Here is a 12,255-nt window from a genome sequence, read left to right as displayed (position 1 = left end):
GAAATTTAGAAATGTTGTAAAAATGACTCAATCATGCACGGTTGCTTCCGTCGATGCGTCGATCATTTTCAAATCTAGTACACCTTCCAGTTGGCAGCAAAGCGAATAATATAAGAGGGAAAAGTGTTTATACGAGTGAAAAGAATAGGAAGTTTAGTATGTAATGAATATGATTCCATGCACGGTGCAGTATGTAGGCGTCTGATGGTTTTGAAATTCTAGTGCACCTGATAGAAGGAAGAAAAGGTTGCTTTTGGGAAAATGAATAAGATGTTTAGCAAAGTTGTAGAAAACCCATATGTGCACACCTGTTTCACTACATATATGTAACGATTTTTTTTTCAGATTCTACACTTGCTAGTTGCATTGGCAGCGAGGTGAACAATAGAAGACGAGAGGAACTTTATTGGGAAATAGTGTAAAGTTTGGCAACATTGTAGGTGACTCATGCGTCCGTGCATGATTGTTGTGCCAGACTTTTTCCAGCTTTGCTAGTTGGTGTAGCAAATTAAGGCCATGTTTAGATTGGAGGAAAATTTTTTAGGTGTCACATCGGATGTGTCGGAAGAATGTCGGGAGAGGTTTTTAAAAACTAATAAAAAAACAAATTACATAGCTCATCAGGAAACTACAAGACAAATCTATTAAGCATAATTAATTTATCATTAGCACATGCGAGTTACTGTAGCACTTAAGGCTAATTATGGAGTAACTAGGCTTAAAAGATTCGTCTCACGTTTTTCAATCAAACTGTGTAATTAGTTTATTTTTTTATGTACATTTAATGTTCCATGCATGTGTTCAAAGATTTGATGGGATGGATGAAAAAATTTTGGGTGGGGAACTAAACAGGGCCTAAAGCAAAAAGTAGAAGACAAAAAATATTTTAGGGGAAAAAGGAAATTTATCAAAAAAATGCAGATTACTTATCTATGCACGGTTATCTGCAACATAACTCCTTACTAGGCCATCGTAATGCAACATGTCTCTGGTTGGTTACCTGCGCAGAGAATTTCAGATGACCTGGTGATGTATATGTACAACTTCAGTGAATGTTTCCACACTTTTTGAATGGCAAAGCAAGTTTGAAACTTGTAGGGGACTTATCTCTGTGCACCACTAAATTCCAACTTCTAGAATGCTTACCAATTGCCAGCAAAACAGACAATAGGGAGCTAGTTGGCATCAAATTGAACAACAGGAAGTGAAAAGATGTCTATGGGCCAAGGACGTTTAAAAAAGTTGTAGGTGACTCATTTGTGCACATCTAGTTTGGTAGATGCTTCAACGGTTAGTATTCTAATGCGACCGCCAGTTGGATGCATAGAAATTAATAGAAGATAAAAAATGAACAGTGATGACACATAGAAGAGAAAGTAAACAGAATTTGAGATGACCTGGTGATGTATGTACAACTTCAGTGAATGTTTCCACGCTTTTCAATTTTCGAATGGCAACAGAAATTTGCACAGTTATAGATGACTCGTCTATGTGTGCATCACTAAATGTTCAATTCTGTTGACCCATCTATGGTAGAGTGATGATTAGTTAAAGGCTAAGGCCTTGTTTAATTGGCCAATTTTTTTGGGTTTGATCATCCCAAATTGTAAGTTATTCCAACAATCTTGGAGAGTCAAAGTATTTTCACGTTTGACCAAAATTATAGAGAAACATACTAAGATTTATAACGTAAAGTGAGTATACTATGAAAATATAATTAAGGAAGAATCTAATAATATTTAGTTATTATCATAATAATTATTATTTTATCATATAAATTTAGTCAAACCTAGAAAAGTTTGACTCTCCAAGATTTTTAAAATGACTTACAGTTTGGGATAGAGGAAGTATTATTTAATTATAGATAACTAGGCTCAAAATTTTTATCTCATAAATTATATAAACTGTATAATTAGTTATTTTTTATTTATATTTAATATTTTATGTATTTAAAAATTTAATTTGACAAAAAATTTTGAAAAATTTTGGAACTGAATAAGGCCTTAAAAAAATAGCAACAGCCAGTTCGGCTGCGCGTTGCAGCACTGCAGGCCCAGTAAAATTGGAGTTCATGGAAGCCGAGGGTGACGCAGAGCATGCTCGGCCACTCCACGTCCACGGCGCGTTAGCACGTGTGCGCGTTTCCAGGGCACGCGGCGCCGCTGTACGGCTGTACTGTAACTGTAACCCCTCGCGGGCTCTCCTCTCGTGCGCCAGCGCCACCGAGCCAGCCAAAGCACGCGGTGGCGGTGCACCATGCTCGGCCACCCCTTCTCGGGTACGGGTATCCTCGCTCCAATACCGGTCCACCACCCACCCCGCGCTTCTCGGATTCCAGCTGTTCCCTCGGATCCTTGGCCCGTCCCACGGCAACGCCGAGGTGGCTCCCATGATGCGCTCTCGCCACGCCACCCCGCCATGTGCGTGCCGCTTTTGACAGAGGACGACGACGACGCGGATCTCTCCTCCCGTCTCCCTCTCCCCTGCCCCTCCCCCTGCGAAGGCTCTTCGGCTCTTCCACCACCACTAGCTAGAGCTAACCCCGCGTGCTGCTGCTGCCTGCTGCCTGCTGCCGCGCGCCGTTCCTTGCCGTGCGGGCGTGCTCTGGGACGCCGGTGTGGTGCGGTGCGGTGGTGGCAGCGGTGGTTGGTGGTGCGCGGCGTGAAAGAAAGAAAGAAAGAAAAGGCCCGCCGCTTTGCGCTGCTCTGCTCCCGTAGGTGTCACGAGATTTGGGCCTAGCCTTTCGCTTTCCTTTTTTCCTCTCGCTCACAAGGGAAGGCACCGAGGGACGGAGGCGTTGGGGAGGGGAGGGGGAGGGCAGCGAGCGAGCCGTAACATCCGAGCTGTTCCAATGGCGACCCCTGCCGCTGCCGTTGCTTTCGTCGCCAGCGCTTTGTTGGGGCGGTGGTAGACTGGCGCTACAAGCGGAGCTGCAGTACTAGGTTGGTAGGTGGTTGTGGCTTTGGCGCTGCGCGTGACGGACCCGAGCCGCTCGCTCGCTCGTGTGCGTGCCTGTCTACCTCGCTTGCGTTGCGTTGCGTTGCGTGCGCCGGGAAGGCAGAAGTGGGTGACTGGTCCGTTCTCGCGAGAGGTGGCTGCTGCTGCTGCTGCTGCTGGTGTTCCTCCTCCTCAGCTCCCCCGGTTGATGAGCATGGGCCATTGCTCCGAGCAGCGGACGGGGTTCGAGGTCACCAAGGACTGGAACGGCGCCGACCAGGTCGCGATCCGGTCCCCGCGGGGGGCTTCCGTCCGGGTGAGTCGCTTCTGTTCTGCTCTGCCTGGGAATTTTTTTTTCTTCTTTGGCTATATTTCCCACGGGCGATCGGCTCGGCATTTCTGGTCTAGGCAGAAAAAGCTTTCCTTCTCTCGGTCTGATGCGAGCGTTCGGTTGTCGGCGCAGGTCTGCCTGCACGGCGGGCAGGTCGTCTCGTGGAGGAACCACCGCGGCGAGGAGCTCCTCTTCAGCAGTAGCAAGGTGAGTTGTTACTCGTTGGGTTGCCGATGCTGGCTCGTATCATTTGCAATGCAGCTTTGCTTTCTGCTACTTGTTACTCGTTGGTGTAACGATTCACTGCGGTAACTGTGACCGACTGTGGATGCACTCTCCTGATTACTGTTCTCGTGAACATTTAGTACGACTGTTTACAGAAACATTTTTTTTTGTTTGCTTTTACAATCGGATGTATAATTTAGAAAAGTAGGACTAGAGTTGATTAAATACTACACCTACCTTATTTCTGTATCACGGAGTCACTAAATACGTAGCTACTTTATGTGACTGGGCAAAAGCAATGTCAAATCATTGATTCACTCTTTATCATGGATTGACAAATTTCTTATGCAGACATCAGAAATGACCATTTGGATTAGTTATCTGCTACCCTTTTATCCTTATAATACTAGCAAACGTATTTTTTTTTCTCTGTACTTGTGCTTTGGGCATTAGAGAGTTGTTATCAATTCTGATGTCGCCTGCTGAGACCACAATAAGTTTCAGTTTGCTTACTTCAGCATTGGTTTATGAATTTTGGCAACTGTTGTTCTCCCATGCAGGCAATCTTCAAGCCGCCCAAAGCGACGCGTGGTGGCATTCCAATATGCTTCCCCCAGGTACTGCAATATATATTATTGCAATACTGAACATTCATGCAATTCTGCTTTTGAAGTGAGGACAATACTAAATGTTTTGAATGTCTAAATTTATCAGTTTGGAAACTGTGGAACACTGGAGCAACATGGATTTGCAAGGAACAAGATATGGACAATAGATGATGAGGCTCCACCACTAAATTCTGGTGATAACAACAACAACAAAGCTTCTGTTGACCTTCTGCTAAAGCCATCTGAAGATGACCTGAAGTGCTGGCCACACTGGTATGATGGCTCCCCTTGGATTTTAATGTAGAAAATATTCCAAATGACTATGATCTATCAGAACTTGGCTATGTGAATTTTTCATGATGTATACAAGGGAGTAACAATGTGTAATAAATTAAAGAAGCCACTATTTTTTTTTTAGTTTTCTCTCTCTCTCAATCATCTATGATAAATTCAAAGGCATGTTGCTTCATCCATGATTCCTTTCCATGTGCATCTTTTGCTTAAAAAAGGAATCTGCAGGCTACACCTGTTGGGTTGTAGATGGGATGCTCTGTACACAATAATTCAGTGCTTCTACTCAAAGCTAAGTCACTTAGTTTTGCAATAAAAATAGCACGTTAGATTTCTCTGAGTTCACAGACAACGGACATTAATGGCTATTTCTGAGCAAGGATACCCATTTAATGAAATTATGTGTGCTGTGAACCTGTACCTTTAGCAAGTAGTATGATTCAGTCTTTTATAGACTAAGTTATGCTAAGTGAAATCATGAGTCAATTTCAATATGGATGTTCTTTTCCTAATTGGTTTTAATCTGAATTACAGTTTCGAGTTACGTCTCAGAGTTTCTCTTTCAATGGATGGAGACCTTTCACTGATATCACGGGTTAGGAATGTTAACGGGAAGCCATTCAGTTTTGCATTTGCTTATCATACACACCTTTCTGTTTCTGACATCAGGTATGGCATTTTTTGGATGGTTAATCCTATTTTATTCAATTGAATTCCTTCTTATATGCTTAACTTGATGTGATGATTTTTTTGTCCCTTTTTCGATTAAGTTATCTGTCAATTCATACTTTAGGTCATCAGCATTAATGTTTTTTTACCCACATGAGACAGGTCAAAACTAGAGTATTTTCTTATGGGCAAAAAAAATTAGAACTAACTATCAGAATCTTTGATGTTTTTCTCGGGTATCACATTTTGCACCAGAAGGTGTACAAACCTTCAAATTTCTATGAACTGTAGAGGTGAAATTTGTGCTGTAAATTGACAATGCTCGTGCAAATTGAGAATGAAGCATTTTATTTTATTTATTTATTTATTTATTTATCTATTGCCTAAAAGAATGAAGCAATACGAATATGAAGAAATCCATGGTCCTAACTTGAGGCTTAGTTATCACCAAATTACATTTTGAGCTATGCCTGACATACTTTCACAATCAGTAAAGCATAGAGTATTGTTCTCAGTCGATGGTCTGTTACTATTCAGAAGAACAAAGAAACATTCTGTTCTCCAGATGATTCTAGATATTTTACCGATGATATTATACATATGTTGATACTTTGCACCTTGATTCCAGTGAAGTGAGGATAGAAGGTCTGGAGACCCTTGATTATCTTGACAACCTTAGCCAGCGGGAACGTTTTACTGAACAGGGAGATGCTATAACATTTGAATCAGAGGTACCTTTCCTCTGTTTTGATATACATGCAACATGAATATGTGGGGTTTATTTGAGCATTTCAGCTATATGGATCAGTTCATGGAGAGTAAATATCTTTTGGCTATATGGCTACAGTAGCACCCATGAATTTGCACACATCAACTCGTGATTGTAAAGAGCTCTCTGAGTACTTTATTGCAGTTCTCTCTACTGACTACTACTAGTCTCCTACTGTCCTGTCGTGGTTGGAGTACTTTTGAGATTTAACTAGTAGTTGCCATCTGGAAACTTGCAACAATCTTGAATTGGCCCCACTGATGAAGTATGAGTGGTTTCTCATTTCATTTGTTGAGACGAAGGCTCAAAGGGGTGGTATCTGGAATTAGTTTCGAGTCTTATAGCTCAGCTTGCCAAAGTTTGCTTAATCTTCTTGCCTGCTACTGAGTCTCTTAATTGTTCCATTTTTGACCTGAAGGTGGTAACTACTGGTGCAGGTTGATCGAGTCTATGTTGGCTGCCCAGGCGTAATAGCTGTTCTTGACCATGAAAAGAAACGCACATTCATCATCCGAAAAGAAGGCCTTCCTGATATTGGTAAGATGATACGCTTTTGCTACCTCGTCGAACAAGATAACACAATTCCGTAACCGTGTTCCTGCACTATTATCTTGGCCGGCTGCATTCAGTTGTGTGGAACCCCTGGGAAAAGAAGTCCAAGACGATGACAGACTTCGGCGACGACGAGTACAAGCAGATGCTGTGCGTGGATGCGGCCGCGGTCGAGAGGACCATCACGCTGAAGCCCGGCGAGGAGTGGACGGGGAAGCTGGAGCTCTCCGCCGTGGCGTCGACCAACTGCAGCGACCACCTGGATCACCCGGGCAGGCTGTAGAGCACTGGGTGGGTTCGTCGCCCCTGACGAAAGGCATGTACTACTTTTTTTCATGTATGTACATGGGGGCGCTAGGTCTGCAGGCTGCAGTATGATCTGCCTGCCAGGCGTGTCATGTGTGAGTTTAAACTAAATATGTCAGATGCAAGTATTTCTGTGATCTACATGTTCGATGTTGTTCGAAGTCTCAAGCGTTTATATATCTGCATCTTTCGAAGTCTCAAGCGCTTACAGTCCTGAAGCTAACTTGTACTGCTACCATCAGAGGAAGGCAGAATCCAAGTTGATGGATTTGGCTGTTTACATTATTCGTTTCTGTACACGATACCTATAAGGTTACACGGGATATGATATGGCGTGGTGGGGGCATGCATGGCTGCATGGGCGGCACTACAGACACTCCTGCTACGAGCCAAAGCTAAGCGGTGAACGAGGCTGGCGTAGCGTGGCGCCAGCCTGCAGTGCAACAAAAAGATACTACTGGTGCATCTGACGATCCTTGTCGAAGGCCTTGACCTCGAGCCCGCCGCCGTGCCTCTGTCTCAGGTCGTACGGCGCGTGCGTGCCGAGCAGTCGGTCCCAGACCACGAAGAAGGGCTGGGAGAAGTTGCGCCGGCCGCCGCCGCGCTGGTGGTGCACGTCGTGGTAGGCGGCGTTGTTCCGGAACGCGGCGTGGAGCGGGTTCCAGGGCGCGGCGACGCCGCAGTGGTCGTCCACGCCCTTGACGGTGGCGAAGACGAAGAAGGCCGCGGCGGCGCGCGGGTGCATCCCCGAGGCCAGGTACGCGGCGGCGCCCGACAGCGTCTCCGTGAGCACGCCGTCCACGGGGTGCCCGTACTGCGCCGCGTACGCGTACGGCGCCGCCACGCGGTGGTGCCACGAGTGGAACCGCCGGTACATGCAGGGGACCGAGTGCATGAGCCGGTGCATGAAGTACTGCCACGCGTCCAGCACCAGCATCGCCACGCCGAACCGCGCCGCCACCACCAGGAGCGGCTCCTCGTCCGCCGGCGGCGCGAGACCACCGTCGGTGTCGTTGGCGGTGGCGCCGTGACCCTCTAGCTGCACAATGACGGATTGACGGGCGTAAAAAGGATTAGTATTAGGTGGGTGCGTGCATGCATGCATCCTGCATAAATGACGTACGGTCAGAAATGCATGGATTCCAAAGAAACCGCCCCGTGATAGATACTCCTATGTCACGATAACTCCTACAGTCCTACTGTAGTTCACACGGCGCACGCACGCGCGCAACAAATGTGCATATCATGGAGTGCACGTACGTACGCGTGTACAATTTACAGCAGGCGGCTGCCCCTGTGCATGGCCACGGGCTGGTGCGGGGCGGTGCGGTGCCTGCGCTGCGTGGACACGGCAGGCATTGACCAGCGGTGCAGAGCGCAGACCGGTCTTCAATGCTTGTCAGGCTTAGCCATTCGAGATGCAGGCGAGCTTCCCCCATCCATGGAGTGCCACTTGACCGAAGTCTGTGGAGGCTTTGACACTGTGGGCGTGTTTGGTTGCTAACTACAATTTACCATACTTTACTTTAGACAAGTTTGACTAAGTTGGTAAGTGTTTGGTTCATAACTAAGCTTAGGCATAATTCTTTTGGGCTCCACATGTCATAGAGTTAAAAAGTGTGGCAAGATTTCTTTAGACATGGCAAAGTGTGGTAACTAATTTGCTAGCTACACTTTTTATGACTTGCCACATTTGTCAAAAGTTAGTTGTGGTAGATTGTGTCAAGCACTAGTAGGCGTTTTGGTCTCAACTGTGAAGTCTGAAATCTTAAGCCATGTGAAAAGAATGCACAAAACACCTAGGGGAAGAACCAAGAGCGGGTAGTCTGAAATCTTTCGTTTTTATTTGACAAATATTGTTTAATCATGAACTAACTAGGATTAAAAAATTCATCTCGCGATTTACAGACAAACTGTGTAATTAGTTTTTTTTTATCTATATATAATGCTTCATGCATGTACCGCAAGATTCGATGTGACGAGGAATCTTGAAAACTTTTTAAATTTCGGGGTGAACTAAACAAGGCCCTGGTACTAGCATCACTTCCCTTGTTTGTCGCAGGTTGCTTTGAATGTCGTGCGTGCAAGCATGTACTCCCTTCATCTCAAAATAAGAGTGTTTTTCAAGAAATAACTTTAACTAAATATATATTAAAAAGTATTAATATTTATAGTATATAATTAGTATCATTAAAAATATCTTTAAGTCTAATTTTTTAATAAATTTATTTAGAAATAAAAATATTACATTTCTTTTCTACAAATCAAGTCAAATTTGTAGAAAAAATCTAAAACGACGGGACGGACGACGGAGGGAGTATGCAAGGTTGACCCTAGTTTTGACCAATCCTTGCCCGCACGACGACAGGACAGAGACGACACTCCTTCCCTTTCCTCAACGGGAGCTTCACTGGCTTCAAAATTCAGACACGCTTCATGTGACTGTCCAAGGACTGAGACCAGCTCAGGGTCCATCCAATTAATTTCGGACCAGAGAGAGCGATATTCTATATATTTATCACTGATTGAGACCGAGTATATAAAAATTCTCCAGCACCGAGCTTCTCAAGCATATCCTCGGTATTTTACCACGTTTTATTAGTTAGTATTTTGACAACAGATCTAGTAAATTTATCTCTCGTGTAAACTATGCAAACTCTAGTTTAGAACGACTATATCCTTTTCATTCATAGTATAGTATATAACACCACCGCCCACCGTTCCAAGCACATATAACATCTCGTTTCTTCTTGCTTGCAACGGTGAGACAGAGCCACAGAGATGTGACTTGTGTGGCTTTGGGGCAATGTTAAAAGACAATAAAAACCATTGCCCTATTGTTATTGAAGCTTGTATAACCACATCCTGTATGTCTATATACATCTATGTTATGATGAAAAAAAAATGCGCTTTTAATTTATAGAGCGGTCCACAGCATGCATGCATGCAAAAACAGGGCGAGGACGACAGCAAGTTCTATATCTTGCTTGGTTAATCCTTCTTCTAATAACTAGCCAGATATCAACGATCAGAGATGCATGCAAATGCAATGCATAAGATGGATACTGATGAGGAGGAGGAGGAGTAGGGAGAGCTCTACTGAGTACTGACCTTGAGGACGGCCACGGAGATGGCGACCTGGATGGCCTGCTGCAGGAGCACCCCTCTGACGACGTCCTTCCGGGAGGCGATGTTCTTGGTCTCCTCGTCCCGCCGCGAGTGCAGCCTGTACCTGTCCAGCACCGTGGTGCGCGCCAGCAGCAGCTCGTACATGCCCGCGTACACCCAGTACACGGCCACCGGCGCCAGCGTCACCGCCAGCTCCTCGCCGTTCACGAACGCCGCCATCGATCGCAGCCGCCGGCGAAGCAAAGGCAAGTGACGACGAGCGCGCGCGCGCGCGCGAGGCGGCCGGAGAAGTAAAGACACCAGCAGGCAGAGCTGCTAGCTCTAGCAATACACGCTTGTTGCTGTCACCGCGCCGCCGCCGCCGCCTTGTGTGCTTTGCGAGCCTTTTCTTCAGCCGTTTTGACAGCTTCGCTTTTGCTGCATTCTTATGGGTTTCCGAGGTATATATGGGGCTCGATGGACCTGGACGAACTGGAAGGCGTCACCCTAGGGAGAGGGACTTGGCGACTTGGGCAAGCGCCCTAGCTCAGAACATCTCTAAAGACTCTCTATGTTCTTCCTAAATGCTAGGAATAGAGATTTTGATGAAAAATTACTCTCCAACAGGTTCTCTAAATGGTCATCCAAATATATCCATTGTCTATTCCGGATTTTTCGCTAGCCAAATATAGAAGATAAGAATAACTCTCTAGAGTGCGCATGAGATTTAGCAAAACTGTTGGAGAGTGGAAAGATATAGAAAGCGATTTTTATGCAAATGACTCTCCAAATGATGATTTAGAGAGTGAGATTTAGAAAGGCTCTTGGAGATGCTCTTAGGCTTCTCAAAAAATTTTGGTTTTATTTTTATTTGACAATTATTATTCAATCATAGACTAATTAAATTTAAAAGATTTATCTCATGATTTATAGGTAAATTGTATAATTAGTTTTTATTTTTATCTATATTTAATGCTTCATAAATGTGCTGTAAGATGTGACGTGATGGGGAATTTTGAAAAAAAAAATAGTTTTTGAGGTGAACCCAACAAGGCCTTAGCAGTCGTGCGTGAAGGCGCCAGCCGCCAGGCAATATCGTCGTCAGGTGACGACACGCCCGCGACCCACGGGATAGAACTTGCGTGCGTGGTGTTCAGAAGCAAAAGGCGCAGTAAGGCACGTTCTTACGAGAGCGTCAGAGCGAGAAAGAACTTTTCAACCCGTGGCATGTAAACATATATAATGCTCCCATTCAGCGAGCACAACGTGTTGAAAGTAAGTGGAATGTAATTGTCATTGATGATTATTGTATTGGTCGGATGAACGACAGTAGCTGGTTACGTATACACACAGTAGATATACGACAGTAGCCTGTGCTGACAGCAGCCGATTAAGCCTTTTAACTGCATTGTGGCTGACGACGATCGACAGGTTTTGTGCATCCATGCCAACCGACAAGTCCGAGGAAACAACCAGCTGCTAGATACGGCACGTTCCTGATGCACCCAGGTTCGCACACATTCTCCCTCTTGGCTGGCCGCTGGCTTCCAGATGCTCAAAGCTAAAACTAACGAAGAGCTAGCTAGCTAGCTGCTGCATGCGCGCGTGCCTTGCCCTGGCCCCTCTCGGTGTAAGCCACCACCTGGTATGGAAGTGTGTTTGGTTGCCAACCTCTTGGAGTCTGGCTAGTAAATTAGAGCCGGGTTGGGTTGCACTTGGCCTAGGTGTATATATTAAGCCAGGTAGGCTTTTGGTTTACAGTGTGTAGCTAGCTTGGTTGAGGTGTGATCTTGTTTGGTTGGTTGTATGAACTCCTTGCTGTACTAGTGTAGTCATGATCAATCTTTTTGGTTTGTTGGACTAGGCTAGTTGAAGTCACCATTTTCTTTGTTTAGGTGGACTTACCACTGATGTCCCTTCAGCTTCCCTCCTTGCTCATAAATACGACCACCCCCTCGTTCGCTGACCCCAGCCAATCACCCCCCTCCCAGCACTTTCATCTCCCTCTCGCTGCCTCCTCTCCTTCTCCGTCCATTCTCAATCCCGTCAGTGAGGACTCGGCAGAGATGAGCGACTATGTCCCCGCCGTCGTCGATGAGGTTCGTCGCGGCTTGGCCCGCTGTCAGGGTGGTTCCGGGTGCACGTGCAACTCGCACCCGGAGACGACGGTCCGCCCCGAGTGCTCGTGCACACCATCTGCGAGCCTCGGGCGTCGAGTCACGACGAGAGCTCGCGCAACTCACCGGATAACAGCGCTACTGAGGAGGACTCCGCATCAGAGGTAACGAATCGTTTCGCTCCTATTCTCCTCTCTCCCTAGGGTTTTAGTTGAAGTGGCGAGAACCCAATTTTCCATCCAATCTTGCTTGATTGTTCTGCATACAACGTACTCCAAGATGTCGATTTGGGATAGATTGAACCAAACCCTAAAATTGGTCCGGTTTTTTGCTAGATTTATG

The 12,255-nt window shown here is 45.7% G+C and overlaps 2 protein-coding genes across 2 annotated transcripts; one reads left to right on the top strand and one right to left on the bottom strand.

Annotated features, from left to right (window-relative positions):
- Nucleotides 2,426–6,882, top strand: LOC8058267 (putative glucose-6-phosphate 1-epimerase). Its single transcript, XM_002458211.2, has 8 exons — nucleotides 2,426–3,253; nucleotides 3,401–3,475; nucleotides 4,054–4,110; nucleotides 4,208–4,374; nucleotides 4,927–5,061; nucleotides 5,690–5,792; nucleotides 6,268–6,367; nucleotides 6,460–6,882. Exons 1-8 carry the CDS (start codon nucleotides 3,146–3,148, stop codon nucleotides 6,663–6,665), a joined length of 951 nt encoding a protein of 316 aa, XP_002458256.1. The 5' UTR covers nucleotides 2,426–3,145; the 3' UTR covers nucleotides 6,666–6,882.
- Nucleotides 6,710–10,036, bottom strand: LOC8060125 (sphinganine C4-monooxygenase 2). Its single transcript, XM_002456034.2, has 2 exons — nucleotides 9,800–10,036; nucleotides 6,710–7,727 (listed from the first exon to the last, which is right to left on the bottom strand). The coding sequence occupies exons 1-2, from the start codon at nucleotides 10,034–10,036 to the stop codon at nucleotides 7,143–7,145; spliced, it is 822 nt and encodes a 273-aa protein (XP_002456079.1). The 3' UTR covers nucleotides 6,710–7,142.

The sequence above is a fragment of the Sorghum bicolor genome, chromosome 3, assembly GCF_000003195.3.
Source record: "Sorghum bicolor cultivar BTx623 chromosome 3, Sorghum_bicolor_NCBIv3, whole genome shotgun sequence".
Lineage (NCBI taxonomy): Eukaryota > Viridiplantae > Streptophyta > Magnoliopsida > Poales > Poaceae > Sorghum > Sorghum bicolor.
The sequence above is the reverse complement of the archived record's forward strand: the minus strand, read 5'-3'. Positions and strand labels throughout refer to the sequence as shown.